The 26,371-nt window shown below is 46.1% G+C and overlaps 1 protein-coding gene across 2 annotated transcripts in view; it reads left to right on the top strand.

Moving 5' to 3' along the window:
• The window catches only part of dnah10 (dynein axonemal heavy chain 10), a 283,837-nt gene that overhangs the window by 211,593 nt on the left and 45,873 nt on the right, over positions 1–26,371 (top strand). For both annotated transcript variants that reach the window (XM_072240729.1, XM_072240730.1), the window contains 10 exons: positions 652–849; positions 2,340–2,501; positions 5,608–5,782; positions 6,416–6,597; positions 9,443–9,579; positions 9,713–9,930; positions 11,251–11,472; positions 12,448–12,595; positions 16,052–16,331; positions 17,016–17,245. In XM_072240729.1, the coding sequence (XP_072096830.1) occupies positions 652–849; positions 2,340–2,501; positions 5,608–5,782; positions 6,416–6,597; positions 9,443–9,579; positions 9,713–9,930; positions 11,251–11,472; positions 12,448–12,595; positions 16,052–16,331; positions 17,016–17,245 (1,952 nt within the window). The remainder of the gene's footprint in view (positions 1–651; positions 850–2,339; positions 2,502–5,607; positions 5,783–6,415; positions 6,598–9,442; positions 9,580–9,712; positions 9,931–11,250; positions 11,473–12,447; positions 12,596–16,051; positions 16,332–17,015; positions 17,246–26,371) is intronic.

Raw genomic sequence — 26,371 nt, 5'->3', positions numbered from 1 at the left:
TGTCTATCCTGCTATTATTCCTTCAAAGAATTAAAGAATTCCAACAGATTTGTCAGGCAAGATTTTCCATTGAGAAAATCATGCTCTCTACAGACTTTTTTAACATGTGCCTCCAAGTACCCTGAGACCTCGTCCTTCATAATCGACTCCAACATCTTAGACCATAAGACCATAAGATAGAGGAGCAGAATTAGGCCATTTGGCCCACCGAGTCTGCTCCGCTATTCAATCATGGCTGATTCTTTTCCCCCTCAATCCTATTCTACTGCCTTCTCCCTGTATCCCTTCATGCCCTGACTGATGAAGAATCTGTCAACCTCTGCCTTAAACACACCCAGTGACCTGACCTCCATGCTGCCTGTGGCAATGAATTCCACAAATTCACCACTCTCTGACTAAAGAAATTACTCCTCATTTCCATTCCAAATGGACGCCCTAATATTCTTAGCTGTGCCCTCTGGTCTTAGACTCCCCCACCATAGGAAACATACTGTCCACATCCACTCTATTGAGGTCTTTCAATACTCAACAGGTTTCAATGAAATCCCCCCCCCTCCCCATTCCTCTGCAACAGTCTTCTGAACTGTAGTGAACAAACTGAGTGCACTGCCTTTATACTGAGACACATTTAACTGTCTTTTCCCATTGCAGGAAAGAACCCAATGATCCCAACGGAACATTTTGAGAATGTGATAGACCACGTGGTCATGGTGCACAGTTCGGTCGATAAGTACAGTCTGATATTCTTGCAGAAGCTAAGACGCAACAACTACGTCACTCCGAAAAACTACCTGGATTTCATCAACACTTATGCTCGGTTATTGAATGAGAAAGATCAATACATTTTGGGTAGGAGCATCAAAGGGTTAATGGACCAGAGATTTATTGAGAAATCAGAGACATTTTGAAAAACATTTACGTTATCCTCATGCTTACTTGTTCAGTGTAAACTTTCTAACAAAAGGATGATATTTACTAAGTAATTATGATATTTCAGAAATCTACGTTCAAATGTGCCCTCTACACAGCAGGTTCCCTTCAAACATAAGCATTAATGTAGAAAAATAGCCCAAGAGAGCTTAGAGAGATGGAGCAGAAATCAGAATGTTGATCAAACATTAAATGGAGGAGTGTGTAAAAAAGGTACTGAATATGTAAAAAGGAAGACAGCTTTGGGAGGGAATATGAGGCACTGGGAAGTAGTAGAAGGTGGCAAGGTTAATCTGTTAAGGGAGGGAGGGAATGGAATCAGGAAAGACTATAAGACATAGTAGCAGAATTAGGCCATTCAGCCCATCGAGTCTGCTCCACCATTCCATCATGGCTGATTTATTACCCTTTCTCCTGCCTTCACCCCATAACCTTTGACACCCTTACTAATCACGAACCTTACTAATCAAGGTGGTGCTGCTCATTAGGCAGGAAGGGCCTGTTCCATGATGTATCTCTGAATAAGTAAATAAACAAACAAACCTGCCTATACCCATGTCTTCACCTCCACAGACATCTGTGGCAATGAATTCCACAGATTCACCACCCTCTGGCTAAAGAAATTCCATCTCATCTCCATTCTGAATGGATATGCCTCTATTCTGAAGCGGTGCTCTCTGGTCCTAGACTCTCACACTACAGGAAACATCCACTCCACATCCACTCTATCTCATTATCATCAGTATGTGTCCTGTCGTATGATGTGGGCGATAATGGTCTTCCATCTATCTCTACCTATGACCATGATTGTTCTTGGCAAATTTTTCTACAGATGTGGTTTGCCTTTGCCTTCCTAGTAGAGTCTTTACAAGATGGGTGACCCAGCCATTGTCAATACTCTTCAGAGCTTGTCTACCTGGTGTCAGTGGTCGCATAATGAGGACTTGTGATATGCACCAGCTGCTCATACACCCATCAACCAACTACTCCATGGCTTCACGTGACCCTGATCAAAGGGCTCAGCAGATGCTATAACTTACCCAAGGAGACCTGTGGACTAGCAGAGATAAGGAGCACCTTACACCTCCATTGGTAAAGTCGTAACTCGACCCCACCACCCACCACTCTTTCAATATTACACTTCAACTCATCCCACTGACTGCAATTTTGCCCTATCACCTGTCTGCCTTCCTCACAGTCTCACTACACACTGCATCTACTTGTATACAAACCAATCTACTTGTAAGATTAGAAGTGAGGGCTGGGGAATCAATGAAGAAGTACATACCTTAGGATGAAGACACTGTCAAGGGAGAGAATGGTTTTGATTCTCTGAATGTTCATTGGGGAAAAGTTAACCTTACCAGTTGAAGTCCACTTCTCTTTGCTCTCTTTCTGTCCCTCTGCAGCTCAATGCAAGCGTTTGGAGGGCGGATTGGACAAGTTAAAGGAGGCCAGTATTCAGCTGGCTGAGTTAAACCTGAAACTTGCAGAACAAAAGGTTGTCCTAGCAGAGAAAACAGAAGCCTGTGAGGCCCTATTGGCAGAGATTGCCACGAACACTGCTGTTGGTAAGGACAGTTTGGAGATTTCTGTATTGAGAATATAAGAACGTATAAAGCAGGGGCAGTCTGCTCCTTGAGACCACTCTGTCACGCAGCTACAGGCTGATCCATTCAGCTTCAACTTACACAGTCGGTATATGTTCAACAGCTGCAGATGGTGGAAATCTGCAACCAACTCAGGAGCTGGAGGAACTCGTAGAGTCAGGCACCATCTATAGAGGAAAATAAATGTCATCATTTCAAGTTGAGACCCTTCATCGGAACTGGAAAGGAAGCATGGAGATATAGTCAGTGTAAGAAGGTGGGGTGAGGTATTGGGGAGATAGAGCAAGAGCTGGTGGGTGACAGCTGCATGACAGGTGAAGGGGATTGCTATGCAGGTCAGGGAGGGGGGACAGTGGGAATGATTTAAAGTGGTGGGGGGTGATAGATGGAAGTGATAAAGGGTTAAAGAAGATGATAAGAGAGGTCAGTGAAGCCTGATATAAAAGGAAGGAGGGGAGGGTATTTAGAAGGAGGAGTGTGTGACAGATGAGCAGGTAGAGCAGGTTGGGAGAGCTGTAAGAGCTAGGGTGATGGGGGCCAATTGGATCAGATGAAAAAAAGAAGAGACAGAGGCAAATGGTTATTTGAAGTTAGAGGATTTAATGTTCAGGTTGGACACTAGCAAGGCAGAATACGAGATGCTGTTCCTCTAATCAGCTTAGCAGTGGAGAACGCCATTGACAGACATGTTAGGGTGGGAATTCTGTTAGAGGTGATGATGTTCTGCAAGGATCAGTACTAGGACTAATGATATAAATGGCTTGGACAAAATAGGTGGCCGATTAATGATTTTGCAGATAACACAAACATTGGGGGAGCTATGGATATGAGGAAGGTCATCAAAGAAGATCAGTTCTAAATATGGTCAGAGGAATGGCAGATGGAGTTTAATTCAAACAAGTGTGGAGTGTTGCACTTTGAGAGGTCACATGAGAGGGGAAAGTATAGAGTAAATGGTAAGATCCTCAGGAACATGGATGGCAGTATAGTAGCATCTTGGTGTGCAAGTCCATAACTCCCTGAAAGTGGTGGCGAAAGCAGATGTGGTGGTCAAGGTGGTGTAAGGTATGCTTTCCTTCATCTGTTGGGGCATTGAGTATAAAAGTTGGCAACTCATGTTGTAACTGAATAAAACTTCGGTGATGCCACATTTGGAGCATTCTGTGAAGTTCTGATGGCCACATTACAGGAAGGGTGTGGAGAGCGCTCAGAGGAGATTCACCAGGGTGCTGCCTGGAGTGGGGTAGGATAGGTTGGACAAACTTGAATTGTTTCCTTTGGAGGACTGAAGACTGGGGAAGTTTAAAAAATGATGAGAGGTATAGATGGAGTAAATAAGAGTTTTTCCCTCTGGGGCGGAAATGTCAAATACTGGAGGACATAAACTTAAAGTAAAAGGGGAAAAGTTTAAAGAAGATGAGTTTTACACAGAGAGCGGTAGGTGTTTGGAATGTGCTGCTAAGGGAGGTGATAGCCGCTGATATGAAGCATTAAGGCAGATACATGAACAGCATGGATTAGAGGGAAATGGATCATATGCAGGCAGATGGGATTAGTTGGATTGGTATCATGGTCAATGCCAATATCTTGGGCCATAGGGTCTGTCCCTGTGCTATACTGTTCTATGTTCTAATGTGATTTTCCAGCTCAAAGTAATCTAGTCTGAGCTGAGAAGCTAGAGCTTTGAAGATTTTGGGACTTGTTTAGCCAGTAATTTTGTAAAATGAATGGCCAGTTGTAAATGGAGACCAGAAGGGTAGTGAGCTCCACACAGCGTTCAAATCAAATTATCTCTAGCCTACAGTTTAACTCTCCCACCACTCTCATTTGCATGCATGGTTTTTCCAATATTGGTAAAGGGTTAGTGAATAACTTTTAGTTAAGAGAGTGTGATGTCCAACATGAAAGAGAGGATTTTGATGAAAGTTGCATTCTTTACAAATTCTCAAAAATTAACTGGATTTGGCAGTTAGCTTCCTTTCAAAAGTGGTAGTATTTAATTTTAGTCTATGTCAGCTCTCCCTGAACTTTACTAAATCAAAGTTCAAAGTAACTGTTATTATCAAAGTACATATATGTCACCATATACAACCTTGAGATTCATTTTCTTGCAGGCATACTCAATAAATCCTTAATAGAATCAGTGGAAGACCACACCAACATGGGCGTTCAACCAGCGTGCAAAAGACAACTATACAAATGCAAATTGAAAGAAATTATAATAAATAAGCAATAAACATTGAGAACATGAGATGAAGAGTCCTGTAAAGTGAGCCCATACGTTGCAGGAACATTTCAGTGATGGGGCTAGTGAAGTTATCGTTTTGGTTCAAGAGCCTGATGGTTGAGCGGTAGTGACTGTTCCTGAACATGGTGGTGTGAGTCCTGAGGCTCCCGTACCTTCTTCCTGATAGTAGCATTGAGAAGAGAGTATGACCTGTGTGATGATAGATGCTGCTTTCCTGCAACAACATTCCATGTAACTGTGCTCAATGGTAGGGAGAGTTTTACCCATGATGGACTGGGGCCACATCCACTACTTCCTGTAGGATTTTCCGTTCAAGGGCATCAGTGTTCCCATTATCAGGCTCTGATGCAGCCAGTTAACATATTCTCCACCACACATTTATAGAAGTTTGTCAAAGTTTTAGATGTCATGCCAAATCTTTGCAAACTCCTAAGGAAGTGGACGTGTTGCCATTCTTTCTTCATAATTGCACTTGCGTGTTGGGCCCAGATCAGGTCCTCCGCAGTGATAACACCAAGGAATTTAAAGCTGCTGACCCTCTCCACCTCTGATCTTCCGTTAAGGACTGGCTCATGGACCCTGGGGTTCCTCCTTCTGAAGTAAATAATCAGCTCTTTGGTCTTGCTGACATTGAGTAAGAGGTTGTTGCTGTGCCACCATTCAGCCAGATTTTCAGCTCCCTCCTATATGCTGATCGTCACCACCTTTGGTTCAGCAAATGACAGTGGTGTCATCAGCAAACTTGAATTTGGTGAAATGCAGTGTGTAAGAAGCATAAACAAGTATCGATTTTCAGCTCCATGTATTTGCGTTTTTCAGCTGAGGAGAAGAGAAAGCTGGCAGAAGAGAAAGCTGCTGAGATAGAGGAACAGAATAAGGTGATAGCAGTGGAGAAGCAGGATGCAGAGAACGCCTTGGCTGAAGCTTTGCCTGCGCTGGAGGCTGCCCGATTGGCATTACAGAGTCTAGACAAGTCTGATGTCACTGAGATCAGGTAATTGGCACCAACTTTGTCTTTAACTCTGACAAGTTGGACCACGTTGTACAGTACTTTGAGGAAGAGTGATCAGTATTCGGCCCATCTCTTTTGTAACTGAGTGACCCCTCATGCTCTGATCTCCCACAAGAGGAACTATTTTCTCCACACCCACCTTGTGAAGAGTCATCAGGATTTTGTTTTCAGGTCTCTTCTCAACTCCTGACGCAAGCTGTCTAATTTTACATTGCAGATTTAGTTTAGGAAACCCTCTCTGAACTGTTTCTAGTACACTAATATCTTTCATTAATGAGACCATTCCTGTACAGGGTATTCCAGTGACAGTTTCAATGTCCTTTATGAATTGAAGCATAATTTCGCTATTTTTGTACTCTGCACTGTCAATAAGCAATAATGTTTTGTTGTAAGCATTGTTAAGTTGAACCATGGACTGGCTTCTCTGTTGACATGCTGATTTACTGGCTGAATTCTTACTATAATTCTGCTTGTGTTTAGAATTCCTGCATCTGCAATTTTATTTGTTTTCCAATAACATTCTTTTACCTCTCGTAATTACTTGCTATGCTGATACAAAGCTGTTGAGTGTTTTATTTCCGGATTTAATACCTTGTGTATTTTTAAATTAAAAAGGTCATTTGCAAAGCCTCCCAGACAAGTGCAGACCGTTTGTGAATGTATCCTTGTGATGCGGGGTTACAAAGAGATTAACTGGAAATCTGCCAAAGGCATGATGTCAGAAGCAAACTTCCTCAAGAGCCTGATGGAGATGGATTGTGATGCTATTGGGCAGGCACAGGTCAAAACAGTGAAAGGTAAATCTTCTGCAGAAGCTGCAAGCAGCTTTCATGCTCGGGGATGGGGATTATTGTGCCCCTTTTGTGCCCTCTGCTGATCTAACTGACGTGTAGAACAGTCGTGAGTTAGTGAGACCAGGGACAACTAGAAATCCTGTACTATCAGTCTGGCCTGGTAACAATCCAGACTCCTTCAAAACTGTCTGAGGATCAAATATTAGTTGACCCAGCCTACCTCTGTAGTTCGTGTACTTATCACCTCATTGGGGCACCATGGTAGCACTGCGGTCAGCATGACTCTGTTACAGCTCGGGGCATTGCATTTCAGTTCCCACGTCATCTGTATGATCTCCCTGTGGAATGTGTGGGTTTTCTCCAGGTGCTCCGGTTTCCTCCCACAGTCCAAAGATGTACCGGTTACATAGTAAACACGAGGAATTCTGCAGATGCTGGAAATTCAAGCAACACACATCAAAGTTGCTGGTGAACGCAGCAGGCCAGGCAGCATCTCTAAGAAGAGATACAGTCGACGTTTCGGGCCGAGACCCTTCGTCCGGACTAACTGAAGGAAGAGCTAGTAAAAGATTTGAAAGTGGGAGGGGGAGGCGGAGATCCAAAATGATAGGAGAAGACGGGAGGGGGAGGGACGGAGCCAAGAGCTGGACAGGTGATTGGCAAAAGGGATATGAGAGGATCATGGGACAGGAGGCCCAGGGAGAAAGAAAAGGAGGAGGGGGGGAAAAACCCAGAGGATGGGCAAGGGGTATAGTGAGAGGGACAGAGGGAGAAAAAGGAGAGAGAGAGAAAGAATGTGTGTATATAAATAAATAACAGATGGTGTACGAGGGGGAGGTGGGGCATTAGCGGAAGTTAGAGAAGTCAGTGTTCATGCCATCAGGTTGGAGGCTACCCAGACGGAATATAAGGTGTTGTTCCTCCAACCTGAATGTGGCTTCATCTTTACAGTAGAGGAGGCCGTGGATAGACATGTCAGAATGGGAATAGGATGTGGAATTAAAATGTGTGGCCACTGAGAGATCCATGGCGAGACCCGACACAGCCTTCTATATATTGGCGAGACCCGATGCAGGCTGGGAGATCGTTTTGCTGAACACCTATGCTCTGTCCGCGAGAGAAAGCAGGATTTCCCAGTGGCCACACATTTTAATTCCACATCCCATTCCCATTCTGATATGTCTATCCACGGCCTCCTCTACTGTAAAGATGAAGCCACACTCAGGTTGGAGGAACAACACCTTATATTCTGTCCGGGTAGCCTCCAACCTGATGGCATGAATATTGACTTCTCTAACTTCTGCTAATGCCCCACCTCCCCCTCGTACCCCATCCGTTATTTATTTATATACACATATTCTTTCTCTCTCTCTCCTTTTTCTCCCTCTGTCCCTCTAACTATACCCCTTGCCCATCCTCTGGGTATTTCTCCCCCTTCCCCTTTTCCTTCTCCCTGGGCCTCCTGTCCCATGATCCTCTCATATCCCTTTTGCCAATCACCTGCCCAGCTCTTGGCTCCATCCCTCCCCCTCCTGTCTTCTCCTATCATTTTGGATCTCCCCCTCCCCCTCCCACTTTCAAATCTCTTACTAGCTCTTCCTTCAGTTAGTCCTGACGAAGGGTTTTGGCCCGAAGCGTTGACTGTACCTCTTCCTAGAGATGCTGCCTGGCCTGCTGTGTTCACCAGCAACTTTGATATGTGTTGCCGGTTACATAGTAGGTTAACTGGTCATTGTAAATTGTCCCTTGATTAGGCTGGGGTTAAACTGGGGATTCCTGGTAGTGCGTCTTGAAGAGTTGGAAGATCCTGTTCTACGCTTTGTCTCCAAAAGATAAATTCTGTGTGTGTGGGGGGGGGGGGGGGGGTCTTGCTGGCAAGGCTGGATTACTCACACGACAGCCTGATACAGTTGACAGGCTTGCTTGGCTAACTTAATTGGTTTTTGAGACTGAAGTTTGTTGCTGTGAGTCTGAAGTTACAATGCTATGTGTCTGATATGTGTGAGTGAGTATGCGGGAGAGAGGAAAGGGGTATGGTTTGTTGTTGTTTTTGCTTACGTTGTTCTGCTGAATGTTGTGGGCATACCTTGTTTTGTGCTGGAATGTGTGGCGATCCTTGCAGGCTGCCCCTAGCACATTATTAGATTTGTTGGTTGTTAATGTGTTTCACTGTATATCTTGTTGTACATGTGATAAATAAATTAATCTCAATCTAAACACATGCTAGCTCAGATGATGGCAACAGAGCAATAAGTAATTACTGGGGTTATACTGTATAACAGGCCAACAGTTGCTTCACCAGGAATTTAACTCCAGAATTCAGATTTTAAATTTCCCAAATACAATATGACCTAGTGTAATCTATAGAAATAGAAAATATTGCAAACGTTCAGCTGGCAAGGCAGCATCTGTGGAAGGAGAAACGGAGATAATGTCTCAGATTGAGAAAGAAAAGTTAGTTTGAAGTTGCATTGGACAGAGGGAATATCAGAGGACAAGGTCACAGATGCCGTGGAGATGAAATACAAATTAAATCAGCGAGCTGAGAGCAGTAGTGGAAGCCTGAGCTATTAGGCTTTTCAAACCGTCCGAATGTTTACATTTTCTCTAATTTCCCTCATTAATCTATCAACTGGTTGAGTCCGACAGCTGATCCCGACAGGAATTCTACTCTCCCCCATCAATACAAGAGATCTAAGCGAGCTCGACACTGGGCCAGAACTAACAGCAAGCTCACTTCAGATTCTTTCAGATTTTAGATTTTGATTTCACAAATGGAGAACATGTTTAGCCTCTTTGTGGTCTGCCTTCTCAAAAATAATCAGTTTTATGCAAACTCTACCTGTAGGCTTTCTGAAGAACCTGAATACATCGTTTGATGAAATGCAGGCCATCAGCAGAGCGGGTGCTGGGATGTTAAAGTTTGTTGAGGCCGTTATGGGCTACTGTGATGTGGCCAGAGAAATCAAACCAAAGAGAGAAAAGGTATTTCACCTCAGCAAAATCACTGAACTTTTTTTTACTAACCTTCATATCTTTTGTCTGGCATTATGTTTAATTGTCTCTCCTGCACACGGTCTGTAGAATCTAGTACGGAAGGTCCTTGTTCTTTCTGCAGGTAGCCAGGTTGGAACGTAATTACTATCAGAGCAAACGTGATCTGGAGAAGATCCAGGCGGAACTGGCAGCCATCCAGCAGGAGCTGAATGCACTGAGTAAGCGTTACGAGGCTGCAATGAGGGAGAAGCTGCAGCTGCAGGAGGAGGCGGAGATCATGGAGCGCCGATTGGTGGCCGCAGACAAGCTCATCTCTGGACTGGGCTCTGAGAACGTGCGGTGAGTTCAGCTCATCAGAGCTAGCAAGTGGAAACTAGTGCTGGCCAGTAAATACACTCATAGACAGCTTTAAACTTTTATATTTCCTTACTAGTGTAGCAAAACAAAATAAGTAATCTTTAACACCAACTGTAGTTGAGCATTCTGTCAGAAACCTCGAAGTAGGTGGTCATGGTGGAACTGACAGTTCTTTGAGAAGACTGGATTGAGTAAGTATTTGAACGTAAGAAAGCCAAATACCAGGAGCAGTTAGAGCAGTGCCAGAGACAGAGAGGGAGGGCATGATGTGAGCCTGTAGAGGTGGGGTGTAGAGGTTTCGCCAGCTGCTCACTCTTTGGCTTGCAAAAAAGGAAGAGCCATCTGGACATTCATAGAGGTTGCTGAGCGAGCTGTTGATCAAGAGATGTGACCTGTGGACCATTGCTGCTGAGACACAAGCCAGGGTCTGATCAACCCTGCCTGGGTTGCCTGAGTGAGGATTTCTGTTGTTGAAAGACCCAAAAACACCTGATGATCCCAGGTATATCACTGATGATGTTTGCAGCGCATCCTAGGATGTATCTCACCACCAATGAGGTTCTAAGCAGAAGTTGTTACTGGAAAGCAGTGAGACAAGTAAGCAACAGAAGGGTACAAAGGATAAAGTGCTCAGTGCAGCCTGCCTCCACATTCAACACAAAGCAGAGATGCAGTCGAAACTGCTCATTTATTCATACACCCAGCACCAAACTGAAAATCTGAGGAGCAGAAATTCTGGAATTTCATCAGGTCAAACGGGGGGAAGAGAGAGAACATTTCAGGCCAATGAGCTTCAGTTGGGCAGCACCTAAAATGATTTTCAAAAAAGTTAAGTAGAAGACCATGTTTTGGGAAAGCAAACCTGATCTTTAGAAGATTCAAATAACAGGAATTCTGCAGATGCTGGAAATTCAAGCAACACACATCAACGTTGCTGGTGAACGCAGCAGGCCAGGCAGCATCTCTAGGAAGAGGCTGGTGAACACAGCAGGTCTCGGCCCGAAACGTCGACTGTGCCTCTTCCTAGAGATGCTGCCTGGCCTGCTGCATTCACCAGCAACGTTGATGTGTGTTGCTTTAGAAGATTCAACAACAGTTAAGCTTGAAAGCAGTGAGCTAGTGCATTCAAGCAAATACTTACTTCCCAATTCAAACAAATTCATGTGTAAGTTTTGTTTTAGAATGGATTATAATTTGTTGTTTAGACTCATCTGTAGTATTTCACCAAGTGTGGTGTTTAGAAATCTCGCTGCAGTGTAAGTGCACTAAAGTTGGCATTCACCTTAAATTGTTCCCAAACAGCTGGACAAAGGACTTGGAGGATCTAAAAATGCGAAGAGTGAAATTACTTGGAGACTGCCTGATTTGTGCTGCTTTTCTGAGTTATGAGGGAGCCTTCAGCTCAGAGTTCCGCCACGAAATGATTTATGTCAAATGGCAGGATGATATACTGCAGCGTGAAATTCCACTGAGTCAACCGTTTCGTCTGGAAAACATTCTTACGGATGAGGTTGAAATCAGCAGGTCCGTCTCGTCATGGTTGTTATTACTTAGAAATAATGTACCTCTGCTATCTCACTTGTATCTGATAAACTGATTGTGGTCCACTTTCACTCTCTGATTATGGTTTGGTAATGAAGATTCAAACACTTGCTGTTCTGTAACAGTCTGGGACATTTGAGCTGTTTTGTACCAGTTAAGTACAAACATTGTGTGCGATACTGACCACCTCAGAACTAGACTCATAACCGCATCAAGCACAGAAGGTGCTGCAGGCTTAACGTTCTAAAGACAAACTGACTCAGCTCCTCCATCTGCTTGAATTCAGAGGAACAATGGGAGCCGGCATAATTTTACGGTGATTGGAGGAAAGTATAGAGAGGATGTCAGAGGTATATTCTGTACACACAGAGTGTTCAATATATGGAACATCACGGGCCAAAGGGCCTGTACTGTGCTGTAGTGTTTGATGTTCTGCTCCATGATCAATCTAACCCTTCCTTCCTACAGAGCCCATAACCCCCCATTTTTTCTTACATCCATGTGCTTATCTAAGAGTTTGTTAAATGTCCTTAACGTACCCGTGCTTACCACCATCCCTGGTAAGGTTGGTAGGGTGTTCCACACACCCACCATTCTGTGTAAAAAAAAACTACCTCTGACTTCTCCCCTAAACACCCATCACTCTGTGTAAAAAAACCTATGTCTGACATCTCCCCTAAACACCCACCACTCTGTGTGTATAAAAAAAACCTATCTCTGACACCTCCCCTAAACTTTCCTCCACACACCTTAAATGGACGTCCTCTGGCATTGAATATTGTCTCCTAGGAAAAAGGTTGTGGCTGTCCATTCTCATAATAGTGTATATTTCCATCAAGCCTCCTCTCATCCTCCTTTGCTCCAAAGAGAAAAGCCTAGCTTGCTGAACCTAACTGGGGGGGCTGCCTCGTGATTATTTTCATATTTGAGGTTTATAGTTGTTCTTCTTGGATTCAGGTGGGGCTCAGAAGGTTTACCTCCTGATGAGCTGTCTGTTCAGAACGGCATCCTCACTACACAGGCCAGTCGCTTCCCGCTCTGCATCGATCCTCAGCAACAGGCCCTGAAGTGGATCAAGAGAAAGGAAGCAAAGACCAATTTGAAGGTAAAGTTGTGCCTTCTCTGCAAATGCCTTTGTGCATTATATTGGTACCAGTGCCTGTCTGAGATGTTTGAGGAGTTCAAATGTCTTTGGGTCTGGTGTATGCAGAAAGCTTGGTTATCGGCACATGCTGGCTAATCAGATACTCCAATCCCTCCATTGTCATTCTGCGCACTCTGTTAGCACGGTCCCTCTCTCAGCCTCGGAACTCCCCTGCTATCATCCCAGAGTCAGACTCTCCTGGACTCTGTCCCCAGTGTTGGCTCCCAGCACTCTCCTGGCGTCTTTGTCTTCCTCTCCCAAAGGAGATTTATTCAGTGATACAAGATCACATCAGTACAATACTACTGTAGTTCATCATTCACGTTATTTATAGTTTTAAATTATTGCACCGTCATCTTTATCTAAAGTGCACTCTGTTACGTACCCTGTAACTGGGTTGCCAAACCAGCAGAAATGGATCACTCAGTTGGAGTCTGGATTACTAGAACTAAGAAAGTTTTATTAAAGAAATAAGCAACACAGTAATCGAAAGAATAATAAACGCAACAGTTCAGTAATGATAAACACACATGTGCACAGAATTAAGATAACAGGATCAATCAAGCTCTATCGTTGTCTAGGGGTAAATGACCAATTTCAAAGTGACACAAAAGTCCAGTTCGATTTAGTTCAGTTCGCAGTAATCGTTGCCATGGCGATGGACAACGTGGGGGGAGGGAGAGAGAGAACGAGAACGACTGATCATTCAGAAACGGCTTCCACTCACAGACCGGCGATATTGCTCACAAGCAGCTTTCGGGCGAGTCCTTTGTGATGTCACCTGAGGTCACCGACTGTGACCCCTCCTCCAGATGTGGTTGATCCTCTGCAGTGAACTCGGCACCCAAGCGAGGGTGGACACACACCGGGTTCCCGCTGATCGTATCTTTCCACCCTGTGCATTTAAGGTCCGGTACTTCCCACTGACTCGTGAGAGGCGCACCGCTTCCAGGGTCTCGTTACCTCGGGTGTCGTGTGTGTCTGCCTTAGCGAACCTGTCCTTTTTTTTATCCCCCTGCTGGGGTATTGCCTGTCCATCACTTCAAACAGTTCAGGGTTCAAAGGGGGAGCCGCTCCAGACAGCTCTCTCTCCCGTCCCTTCATTACACATCTCCAAATGCTGCTTCATTGTTCCTTATCTCTCCCTCCCCTGAGGACAGGTGGCAGACCAACTGCTGATCTCACAGGACAGCTAACATCTATGTGTATTCTCGTCACAACTCAAACCCCTAAGTTGTTCACAGGTCCTGCAATTACCCTAGTGTGCACATAGAGACCATGTGCTCCTTCTGCAGAGACACTCAGGCATGGACGTAACCCCATCCTTATCTAGAGTGTGTCCATGTTTATCCAAAGTGCATTCAAACCATTATGGTTTCCAGAGGACCTGCAAATCCATCATTGTGCACGTAGTGACCACGTGCTCCTTCTCCAGACACCCAAACATGGACATAACCTCCTAAGACGAGGTTACATCTTTATCCGGGGTATGGTCATCTTTACCCAGAGCGCACTCAAATCTCTATGGTGTCTACAGGTCATGCAAATCTGCCATTGTGATCATAGAGACCACATGCGCTTTCTCCAGAGGCACCCAGGCATGGATATAACACCAGAAGGTGAGCAGGCTATCAGTTCAGGCAGAGCCCTTGACTGCCCACAGCCTAGACCCATGAATAACCAGCTTGGCCAGGCCCAGGAGCAAACCAACCAGAAGATCCTCTGTGTGACCCACACCCCTGTGTACTAGATCGGGAGCATGGGGCTGCGCTGCAGCCAGAACTTGAGAAGCAGGCCTTCATATACACAAATAGAAGCTGCAACCTCTCACACGTTGTGCATACAGCACCCACTGCCTCTTCCCGGCTGCAGAAGTGACACATAGCTGTGAGTCCATAAAATGACTTAAGAGCCTGTTACTTGGTACTGATCTGTGTAGCACTCTCCAGCCCAGGTCCCCAGTGTAGCGGGGAGGGCTGCTGTGTAAAGAGAGCTCCGGTGGAACCTGGCATTGTCCTGGTACTCCCTTCAAAGTGCTGACTCCGGAGTCATTGAGCAATATAGCTCTCATACAGGTCTCTCGACCCAAACAGTCCATGCCAACCACAGTGCTCACCCAGCTAGTCCCAACTTTCTGAATTCAGCCATATCCCACTAAAGTCCACCCCTCCAGATACCTATCCGGGTGCTCCCAGCAATATCAAGGAGGAGGCTATATAGTATCTGCACCAGGACCACCAGACTCCAAGCAGTAAGACTGATCAACACCTAGCCCTCCACACTCCCAACCGTCACTACTTTATCATTTCCTGTCAGTCACCTTATGGACAGAGACTCCTGGACAAACATGTATATGAGCTATCTTATATATTTATATTTAATGTGTGTGTTTTTATTATTATAGTGTTCTTTATCTTATTGTGCTGCATTGGATCTCGAGTAACAATTATTTTAATCTCCTTTACACTTGTGACCTGGAAATTACATTAAATAAACTTGAATCTTCTTAAATGATACTATTGCACCTGCCTGAAGCACTTCCTCTGGAAGCTTGTTCCATATGCTCACCATCCTATCCATGAAAAATTGCTAGTCAGTTTTAAATCTTTCCCCTCTCATCCTAAATCTATACCCCATTTCCCCTTCATTCACTATGTCCTGTGTCATGTGACGTGGGCTATCACGGCCTTTCCATGACCATGATTGTTCTTGGCAAATTTTCTGTGCAGCATCTTTACAAGACAGGTGACCCCAGCCATTATCAATACTCTTCACAGATTGTCTGTCTGGCATCAGTGGTCATATAACCAGGATTTGTGTTATGCACCGGATGCTCATACGGCCATCCACTACCTGTTCCCATGGCTTCACGTGAAGGGCTAAACTAGTGCTGCACCTTGCCCAAGGGTGACCTGCAGGCTTGAGGAGGGAAGGCACACCTTATACCTCCTTTAGGTAGAGACATATCTCCTCTCTGCCACCTAATGTCTCTCCTGTCCCCCCATCCTGGAAAAAAGCCAGTTTCTGTCCACTTTATCAATGCCTCTCATAGTTATAATCATTTCCTTAAAGTTGCTCCTCATTCTCTTGCGTTCCAAGGAATAAAGGTGTAGCCTAGCCAACCTCTCCTTATAAATCAGGCCCACTAGTCCTAGCAATATCATCCTAAATCTCTTCTGCACTTTTTACCATGTCTTTCCTTTGACAGGGTGACCAAAGTTGTACACAGTTCTCCAAGCGTGGCTTCACCATACAACTACAGCATAATGTCCCAACTCCTATTCTCCTGCCCTGACTGATGAAAGCTAGTGTGGCTCATTATTTAAATGTCGCCCTGTTTTGATAGCTTTGGATTACTCTGACTTTGTTCTTTTTAAAAATGGCACTATAGAAATAAATTGTCTGATCTTTTTTCAGATCTCTTCATTTAATGATCCTGATTTCCTGAAGCAATTGGAGATGGCTATTAAATATGGATTTCCCTTCCTATTCCAAGATGTGGATGAGTACATTGATCCAGTGATTGATAACGTCCTCGAAAAGAACATTGAAGGACAACAAGGGCGTTATTACATTAGGCTCGGAGACAAGGAGGTTGACTATGATCCTAACTTCAAAATGTATCTCAATACCAAGCTTGCAAACCCCAAGTACCAGCCTTCAGTTTTTGGAAAATCCATGGTGATAAACTACACTGGTAATTTCTCACATACTCTGGATCGCCCCACAAATCCACTTCATGACACCCCTACTGTAAGTTTTAGGAACCTTGTCACTAAGGAGACAATGACTCCTTAGACCAGGGGTTCCCAACTTGGGGTCCACGGACCCCTTGGTTAATGGGAGTCCATGGCATTAAAAAGGTTGGGAATGCCTAGCTAAGACAAACCTTTATTCCCTCAGGTGACATAAAGTCAATGGCATGTTTAAAAAGTACTGATGTTTAAATGTTGGTTCCTGTGATATTGGCATTGCTGGAGGGACTGGTATTTTTTTGCTGCCATTGTTGACTTTGAGAGGTTGTGGTAGTTGGGTTCAGGAGACAGGGATTTGTGTTTGAGTCAGAGTGGAGAGTCCTCGGAGGCTATGATAGACATGGGTCCTAGTGATCACCAAGGTCCAATGATTATCCCATTTTCTGGGCATTTTATGCATACTACTGTGTATAAAATGCTGTTATTGTGGACTCAGAGACATGGAGAGATGCACAACTTTGGTCCAATTTGGTCCATCTGGTCAGGCTCGATGGGCCAGGTGGCCTACTCCTGCTCCTATTTCCTATTTCTTATGTTCTCATCTCTTCCTGCCCTTGACGACCTACTATTTATGCCACTGCCCAGTTTATGAAGAATGGAGGCTGATCCTGAGCTTCTTTCTGCAGTGACGTTAAGTGGCCTGGAGGACCAGTTACTGAGTGTAATTGTGGCATATGAGCGGAAAGAACTGGAGGAGCAGAGGGAGCGTTTGATCAAGGAAACCAGTGAAAACAAGAAACTGCTAAAGGATCTTGAGGATTCTCTTCTTCGTGAATTGGCAACTTCCACTGGGAACATGTTAGATAATGTTGAACTTGTCGAAACTCTAGAAGAGACTAAGACCAAAGCTACTGAGGTAAGTTCAACATTACACTGATTGCAGTCTCACACAATGAACTCAGTCCGTCACACTGAGCTCAGTCCATCACTCCAAACCGAGTGCATCACACCACGCTGTCCGTCACACCAAGCTCAGTCCGCATGTCGGGCTCAGTCCATCACGCCGAGCTCTGCCCATTACGTTACAGCTCAATCCATCACTCTAAGCTCAGTCCGTCATACCAAGCTCAGCCTGATGCTGCTCAGTCCGTTACACTGAGCTCACTCCATTACAGCTCAGTCAGAATCGGAATCAGGTTTATTATCACCGGCATGTGTCGTGAAATTTGTTAACTTCGCAGCAGCAGTTCAATGCAATGCATAATATATAAAAGAAAAAAAAAGTAATAAATAAATCAATCAATTACAGTATACGTATATTGAATAGATTAAAAATTGTGCAAAAAACAGAAATAATATATATATTAAAAAAAGTGAGGTAGTGTCCAAGGGTTCAATGTCCATTTAGGAATCGGATGGCAGAGGGGAAGAATTTGTTCCTGAATCACTAAGTGTGTGCCTTCAGGCTTCTGTACCTTCTACCTGATGGTAACAGTGAGAAAAGGGCATGCCCTGGGTGCTGGAGGTCCTTAATAACAGAAGCTGCCTTTCTGAGACACCGCTCCCTAAAGATGTCCTGGGTACTTTGTAGGCTAGTGCCCAAGAAGGAGCCAACTAAATTTACAACCCTTTGCAGCTTCTTTTGGTCCTGTACAGTAGCCCTCCATACCAGACAGTGATGCAGCCTGTCAGAATGCCCTCCACGGTACATCTATAGAAGTTTTTAAATGTTTTTGTTGACGTACCAAATCTCTTTAAACTCCTATTGAAGTATAGCTGCTGTCTTGCCTTCTTTATAACTGCATGGATATGTTGGGACCAGGTTAGGTCCTCAGAGATCTTGACAGCCAGGAACTTGAAGCTGCTCACTCTCTCCACTTCTGATCCCTCTATGAGGATTGGTATGTGTTCCTTCGTCTTACCCTTCCTGAAGCCACAATCAGCTGTTTCATCTTACTGACGTTGAGTGCCAGCTTGTCGCTGCGACACCATTCCACTAGTTAGCATATTTCACTCCTGTACGCCTTCTCATCACCATCTGAGATTCTACCAACAATGGTTGTATCATCAGCAAATTTATAGATGGTATTTGAGCTATGCCTAGCCACACAGACATGTGTATAGAGAGAGTAGAGCAGTGGCCTAAGCACACACCCCTGAGGTGCACCAGTGTTGATCATCAGTGAGGAGGAGATGTTATCATCAATCCGCTGATTGTGCTCTTCCAGTTAGGAGGGAGGTACAGAGGCCCAGGTTCTGTAACTTCTAAATGCTGAGTCCATTACAGCACGTCCATCACATCGAGCTCAGTCCCTTACAGTTCTGTCCGTCACATCAAGCACACTCCATCACATGAAGCACAGTCCATCTCACTGAGCTCAGTCCCTTACAGCTCTGTCCGTCACATCAAGCTCATGCCATCACATCAAGCACACTCCATTACACTGAGCTCAGTCCATTACAGAGTCTATTACACCAAGCTCAGTCCATTACAGCTTAATCTATTACACCAAGCTTAGACCCTTATAGCTCAGTCCATCACATCAAGCCTAGTCCCTTCCAGCTCTCTCCGTCACATCAAGCACAGTCCATCACACCAAGCTCAGTCCATTACAGCTCAGTCCATCACACCAGGCTTAGTCCATCACACCGAGCTTATTCCATTACAGCTTGGACTGTCACACCAAGCTCAGTCCATTACAGCTCAGTTAGCTACAGCTTAGTCCGCTACAGCTCAGTCCATCATACCGAGCTCAATGAATTACAGCTCAGTCCATTACACCGAGCTCAATGAATTACAGCTCAGTCCATCACACCGAGCTCAGTCTGTTACAGCTCAGTCCATCACACCAAGCTCAGTCTGGGTCAGCTCAGTCCTTCACACCGAGCTCAGTCCGCTATAGCTCAGTCCATCACACCGAGCTCAGTCCGCTACAGCTCAGTCCATCACACCGAGCTTAGTCCGGTACAGCTCAGTCCTTCACACTGAGCTCAGTCTGTTACAGCTCAGTCCATCACACCGAGCTCAGTCTGTTACAGGTCAGTCCATCACACCGAGCTCAATAAATTACAGCTCAGTCCATCACACCGAGCTCAGTCTGTTACAGCTCAGTCCATCACACCGAGCTCAATGAATTACAGCTCAGTCCATCATACCGAGCTTAGTCCGGTACAGCTCAGTCCATCACACTGAGCTCAGTCTGTTACAGCTCAGTCCATCACACCGAGCTCAATGAATTACAGCTCAGTCCATCACACCGAGCTCAGTCTGTTACAGGTCAGTCCATCACACCGAGCTCAATAAATTACAGCTCAGTCCATCGCACCGAGCTCAGTCTGTTACAGCTCAGTCCATCACACCGAGCTCAATGAATTACAGCTCAGTCCATCACACCGAGCTCAGTCTGTTACAGCTCAGTCCATCACACCGAGCTCAGTCTGGTACAGCTCAGTCCATCACACCGAGCTCAGTCTGTTACAGCTCAGTCCATCACACCGAGCTCAATGAATTACAGCTCAGTCCATCACACCGAGCTCAGTCCGGTACAGCTCAGTCCATCACACCGAGCTCAGTCTGGGTCAGCTCAGTCCTTCACACCGAGCTCAGTCCGCTATAGCTCAGTCCATCACACCGAGCTCAGTCCGCTACAGCTCAGTCCATCACACCGAGCTTAGTCCGGTACAGCTCAGTCCATCACACTGAGCTCAGTCTGTTACAGCTCAGTCCATCACACCGAGCTCAATGAATTACAGCTCAGTCCATCACACCGAGCTCAGTCTGTTACAGGTCAGTCCATCACACCGAGCTTAGTCCGGTACAGCTCAGTCCATCACACTGAGCTCAGTCTGTTACAGCTCAGTCCATCACACCGAGCTCAATGAATTACAGCTCAGTCCATCACACCGAGCTCAGTCTGTTACAGGTCAGTCCATCACACCGAGCTCAATAAATTACAGCTCAGTCCATCGCACCGAGCTCAGTCTGTTACAGCTCAGTCCATCACACCGAGCTCAATGAATTACAGCTCAGTCCATCACACCGAGCTCAGTCTGTTACAGGTCAGTCCATCACACCGAGCTCAATAAATTACAGCTCAGTCCATCACACCGAGCTCAGTCTGTTACAGCTCAGTCCATCACACCGAGCTCAATGAATTACAGCTCAGTCCATCATATCGAGCTTAGTCCGGTACAGCTCAGTCCATCAATAAATTACAGCTCAGTCCATCACACCGAGCTCAATGAATTACAGCTCAGTCCATCACACCGAGCTCAGTCTGGTACAGCTCAGTCCATCACACCGAGCTCAGTCTGTTACAGCTCAGTCCATCACACCAAGCTCAATGAATTACAGCTCAGTCCATCACACCGAGCTCAATGAATTACAGCTCAGTCGATCACACCGAGCTCAGTCTGTTACAGGTCAGTCCATCACACCGAGCTCAATGAATTACATCTCAGTCCATCACACCGAGCTCAATCTATTACAGCTCAGTCCATCACACCGAACTCAATGAATTACAGCTCAGTCGATCACACCAACCTTACTTAGTCTGTTAAGCCGAGCTCAGTCCATTACAACTCAGTTCATCACGTCGAGCACAGTCCATTCCCATAAGATCATAAGCTATAGGAACAGAATTTGGCCCATTGAGTTTGCTCCACCACTTCATCGAGGCTGATCCATTTCTCTTTCAGCCCCAATCTCCTGTCTTCTCCCTGTAACTTTTCACGCCATGACTTATCAAGAATCTGTCAACCTCTGCCTTAAGGACATCCAGTGACCTGCCCTCCACAGCCGTCTGTGGAGATTGTCTGTTTGGACTTCAGCAGGGCCTTTGACAGAGGAGGTAGATAGGCTGGTCTGGAAGGCTACATCCCATGGAGTCCAGGCTCAAAGCAGAGGGTAGTGGTTGAAAATTGTTTCTTGGAACGAGAGGCTAGTGGTGTAGCATAGAGGTTAGTGTTATTATTTGTTACTTAGCTGTGAATGCACAAGATCAGTAAATTTCCAGATGATATGAGATTAAGAGATGTTGTTGATAGTGAAGAAGATTATTTTAGATTACATGGGTATGTTGATCAGTTAAAGAAGTGGGCCAAAGATATAAATTTCAATATAGATAAGTGCGAGGTGATGCATTTTGGAAAGTCAAACCAACGTAGACTTTTACTCTGAATGGAAATAAATTAGGGAGTGTAATCGAACAGAGGAGTACATGTGAAATTGGCATCACAGTTAGACAGAGTTGCCTTCGTCAGTCAGACCATTGAGCTTTAGGTATATGTTGCAGTTGTGTAAGTTGTTGGTGAAGCCACACTTGGTGTACTGTGTACAAACGTGGCTTCTGTTATAGGAAAGATGGTACTAAACAAGAATCAGTACAGAAACAATATAAAGGGGTGTAACTAGGACTAGAGGGCCTTAGTTATATAGGGAGAGGTTGGCCAAGTTTGGTCTTTATTCCTTGGAATGTAGGGAAATGAGTATGAATCTTATAAGTGTAAGGGGGTTTCGACTTTTATGTTACTGCAGAGGCTAATTAAAATGGCGTCTTTGTTATGTTAATCTGGGGAATGTGGCTTTGTCGTGTTAAACGCTGAGAAAGTTTGCGCTAACAGTTTGTTTTTGCTTTAGTGTGTGATAAGAGGGTGCTATTAACCAATTGGGATAGTTGTTATGGTTTTGGTGTATTTGAAGATACTGTATGGGCGGGGTTTTGGGGCAGAAGGCGGGAGATCGAGACAGAGGATGGACGAGGTGCTGTGAGTCCACTAACGGGGTCGGACCCCGAGCGGGACGTTCGGGGAGGAGACAGAGACAGACTGGTGTGGAGCGTCTGGTCGACCACCGTTGTTGGTCTCAGGCGGCCGGTCGAGGTGGTCCGAGGGGTCGCAGGGTGAAGAAGAAGGTCCTTGAGCTCCAACGGTTTTGTGCACGAAGAGATTGAACTTTGATAAGTGTGGCACCTTTTATTTTCCTTTTATATTTTATTCTCTATTAATTATATAGTTCCAGTAATATCTATAAACTGTAAATCATTTAATTGCATCTGGTGTATTGTGTGTTATTTGGGCGGGGTGTGGTACCTCACACAGCATCCACACAAACGAATTACCCAGTTTGGCGGGGCCGAGGCTGTTTCCCTAGATGACAGCGAGCCGAGCGACCCTGAGAGTGGCCGGGGGGGGGGGGGCGGCTACATTGTGGGGGCTTTGTCCAGGATGCTTGAGTCTGTTGGTATGCTGTGTGGGTGCCCTGATTAAATCTGTAATGTGTGTCTCTGTGGGTTATTTGCTGTTGATTGCTGTATGCGTTGTGGGTGCGGTCTTTGTTCGAGTTCAGGCTGGCATTGACGAGTTGGAGGTGGCACTCGGGGCTGTCCATGCAGTTGGGAGAGAGAGGAAAGAGTGGTCTGATTTGGAGGTAGAGTCGGCGAATAAATGTTCTAGCTCTGGCAGGCTCTGCCTGGTGTTTGGGATAGTGTCCACCCCAAGAGGGGCGGAGGCGTGCGAGACGTGGACGGAGCGGATCTCTCAATTGTTAATGGATGAGTGGCAGTGCTCGGTTGAGGGAGAGTGACAGGGATTGGTTGAAAGTTTAAGTAGGTGGGCTGGTGACGGTGTTAGAGCTGTCAGGTTCACTTACACCGTAGTGACAGCTGTCAATTATTTGAAAGGGGGGGAAAGTTTTCAGTGTGTCTTCTCTGGCGAGGAGGGCGGCTAAATTGCTTGCAGTGTCAGGGGGATCATTTCAGGGGATCAGTTGTTCAGCTGATCAGAGAGGTGTAGGGAAACTTAGTGGAGGCCCAGTGGGGGAACGGCCTGAGGTCTCTGGGGAAGCACGTTCCTAGCAATGTACCAATGAACTTACGAAAGGAAAAGACCCTATTCCTGAAGGCTTAGTGGGGCCATGCCCCAGGGTGTCGCTATGGATAGAGGGAAGCGATGCTAAAGCTACCTCGACCCCGGGGCACAGATCAAGTTGTTGTACAGTTCGTTTTACAACCGGTGTCTGAAGCATTTATCCTCGACAACTGCAAGGGCGCCGGAGACTTTGGGTACTAGTGGCAGTAGTTATCCAGAAGACGATGATTGGTTAATGACCCTGTAGGTCATGGAGGCATTTTCTGGGCACCCAGCGTGTCGAGTTGCTTCTGAGGACGTGTGTAGCAGCCTTGAGCCGGTACCGAATTTAAACAAGACCGAGCGGTGGTACAGCCTGGGGAAAGTAGCTGAGGGTGAGACCCTCTTAGTAGATGCTCCGAACTACCACGAGGGAGGGGAGCTGACTGCTGAAGACACCTCAGTGAGAGAGAGGTCGCGGCAACTGGACCCTGGCGGTGTGGAAGATGAAGGCAGCGTGTGTGTGGATTATGCGATGTGGTTTAATGTGCTGCATCTGAGGAGTGGATGTTGCCAGATCCTGAGGAGTGCGGCTGTTGAGCTGAAGATGGCCTTTACTCATTCCCTAGGATTCTTCCGATCCGAAAAGATGCCCAAGGGCATATCTGGAGCCCCTGCATCCTTCCTGCGGGGCATGAGGAAGACCATGGGGGAAGTGAAGGTGTGTGGAGTTTTGACGTATGTGGATGACCGCCTAGAGCTTGGATTCGCCTGGGGGGACTATGAGGCGAGGCGAGTGGCTGAGCCCGGGCGACCGAAGCAAAGTGTCAAATGTGGAGGAGTTTTTGGCCGGAGGAGTTTGGTGCAATGTGAGGAAAATGACCCGACATACCAGTTGAACTTCCTGGTGTTGGGACAGACGGTGGTGGACCGGGGGATGGAAACCCAGGTCGTCAAGCTGAATGAGACACAGGGAAGAGAGGCGATTTGCACCGCACTGCGGTCATATACTGATGAATTAATCCAGCGAGAAGAAACGATGACCCACCTTCGAAGGGATCAGCAGAAACTCAAGACGTCCACTCAGAACAGATTGGAAGATTTACAAGTTGGGGAAGATCAAGGAAGTGTTCTGACTAAGGTCAACAGAAAACCGAGAGTCCAGGGAGGGGAGTTTGACTACACTCCTGAGGAGGTGAAGAAATGGAGGACAGATCTCGGGAAAGGGAGGCGGACGCTTGAAAGGAACCTGAAGATGACTATCGCGAGTTTAAATGAAGTGGAAAAACTGAACGCTGACCTGGAAGACGCCCTCAGGAAGAAACAACCGGAGGCTGAACATTCTTTAACTACTGCTTTTCAGGTCAGGGTGGAAGAAGCTGGTAGGGTAACTGCGTCCCAGATTGAGATGGCCAGGGACCCTGAGTCAGATCTGCTGAGGCTGTGGCGAGAGTTAAAGGAGTCCCTGAAGAAGCTGATATCTCGACTGCAGGAGGCTGAAGGGGTAGCCCCGGCTAAATGTTTCAGTTTGGAGAAACTCAAACAGCAGCTACCGATCGAGGGAATGAGGAAGGATACAGGTTCGAAGGATGATGTGCTGCACATGTGGTACATGCTGCCCTTCACTAACTTCCCCGTGATTGAGGAAGAGACCTTTGGCCCTTCTCCCACTGAGTCAGGTGTAGTGGGGAGAGCTAGCTGTGGGCAGTCTGAGTTATGGCAGGATCAGGAAGGAGGAGAGGCGGGGCCCCGGACACGGGACTGGGGGCTCCGAGTTGTAGTGGTGGCCTGAGCGAGAGAGGAGTTGGCAAGCAGGCCCGAGGTATCCCTAGTAGTGCCTGAGCCTTTTGGGTTTAGGTGAGGGGGTACGGAGGTCTCAGAGGGTTAAGAAGCTCCCAGATAGGTTGGCCTATGTAGCTCCCGTGGTACGGGAGTAAGGTCCACTGTTCGGGGAGCACTGTCACTGTGTGTATCTGTGTATGTGTGTGTTGTGTGTCTGCAGGACTGATTGGCGAGTTATTTAGCAGTCATGAGGACATGACTTTATTTGGTGGGGGGAGAGTGTAAGGGGGTTTCGACTTTTATGTTACTGCGGAGGCTAATTAAAATGGCGTCTTTGTTATGTTAATCTGGGGAATGCGGCTTTGTCGTGTTAAACGCTGAGAAAGTTTGCGCTAACAGTTTGTTTTTGCTTTAGTGTGTGATAAGAGAGTGCTATTAACCAATTGGGATAGTTGTTATGGTTTTGGTGTATTTGAAGATACTGTATGCGCGGGGTTTTGGGGCAGAAGGTGGGAGATCGAGACAGAGGATGAACGAGGTGCTGTGAGTCCGCTAACGAGGTCAGACCCCGAGCGGGATGTTCGGCGAGGAGACGGAGACGGACTGGTGTGGTGCGTCTGGTCGACCACCATTGTTGGTCCCAGGCGGCCGGTCAAGGTGGTCCGAGGGGGTCTCAGGGTGAAGAAGAAGGTCCTTGAGCTCCAACGGTTGTTGTGCACGAAAAGATTGAACTTTGATAAGTGTGGCGCCTTTTATTTTCCTTTTATATTTTATTCTCTATTAATTATATAGTTCCAGTAATATCTATAAACTGTAAATCATTTAATTGCATCTGATGTATTGTCTGCTATTTGGGCGGGGTGGGGTACATCACACAGCATCCACACAAACGAATTACCCAGTTTGGCGGGGCCGAGGCTATTTCCCTAGACGACAGCGAGCCGAGCGACCCTGAGAGTGGTCGGGGGGCTACATAAAAATGTTTAAAATTATGAGAGGACTAGATGAAGTGAATGGTAAGAATCTTTTCTGCAGGGTAGGGGAGACCAAAACTAGGAGGAACACACAAAATTCTGGAGGAACTCGGCAGGCCAGGGAACATCTGTGGAAAAGAGTACAGTCAACGTTTTGGGCTGAAACCCTTTGGCAGGACTAGAGAAAAAAAGCCGAGGAGTAGATTTAAAAGCCGGGGAGGGGACAGAGAAACACAAGGTGATAGGTGAAACCGGGAGGTGGGGGGAATGAAGTAAAGAGCTGGGAAATTGATTGGTGAAAGAGATAGAAGGCCATGGAAGAAAGAAAAAGGGAGAAGGAACAGCAGAGGGAGGTGATGGGTGGGCAAGGAGATGAGGTGAGAGAGGGGAAAGGGGATGGGAAATGGAGAAGGAGCGGGGTGTGTTGGGGGTCATTACCA

The sequence above is a fragment of the Mobula birostris genome, chromosome 22 (genome assembly GCF_030028105.1).
Source record: "Mobula birostris isolate sMobBir1 chromosome 22, sMobBir1.hap1, whole genome shotgun sequence".
Taxonomy (NCBI): domain Eukaryota; kingdom Metazoa; phylum Chordata; class Chondrichthyes; order Myliobatiformes; family Myliobatidae; genus Mobula; species Mobula birostris.
Note: the sequence above shows the minus strand (reverse complement) of the source record. Positions and strands in the feature narration are given on the sequence as shown.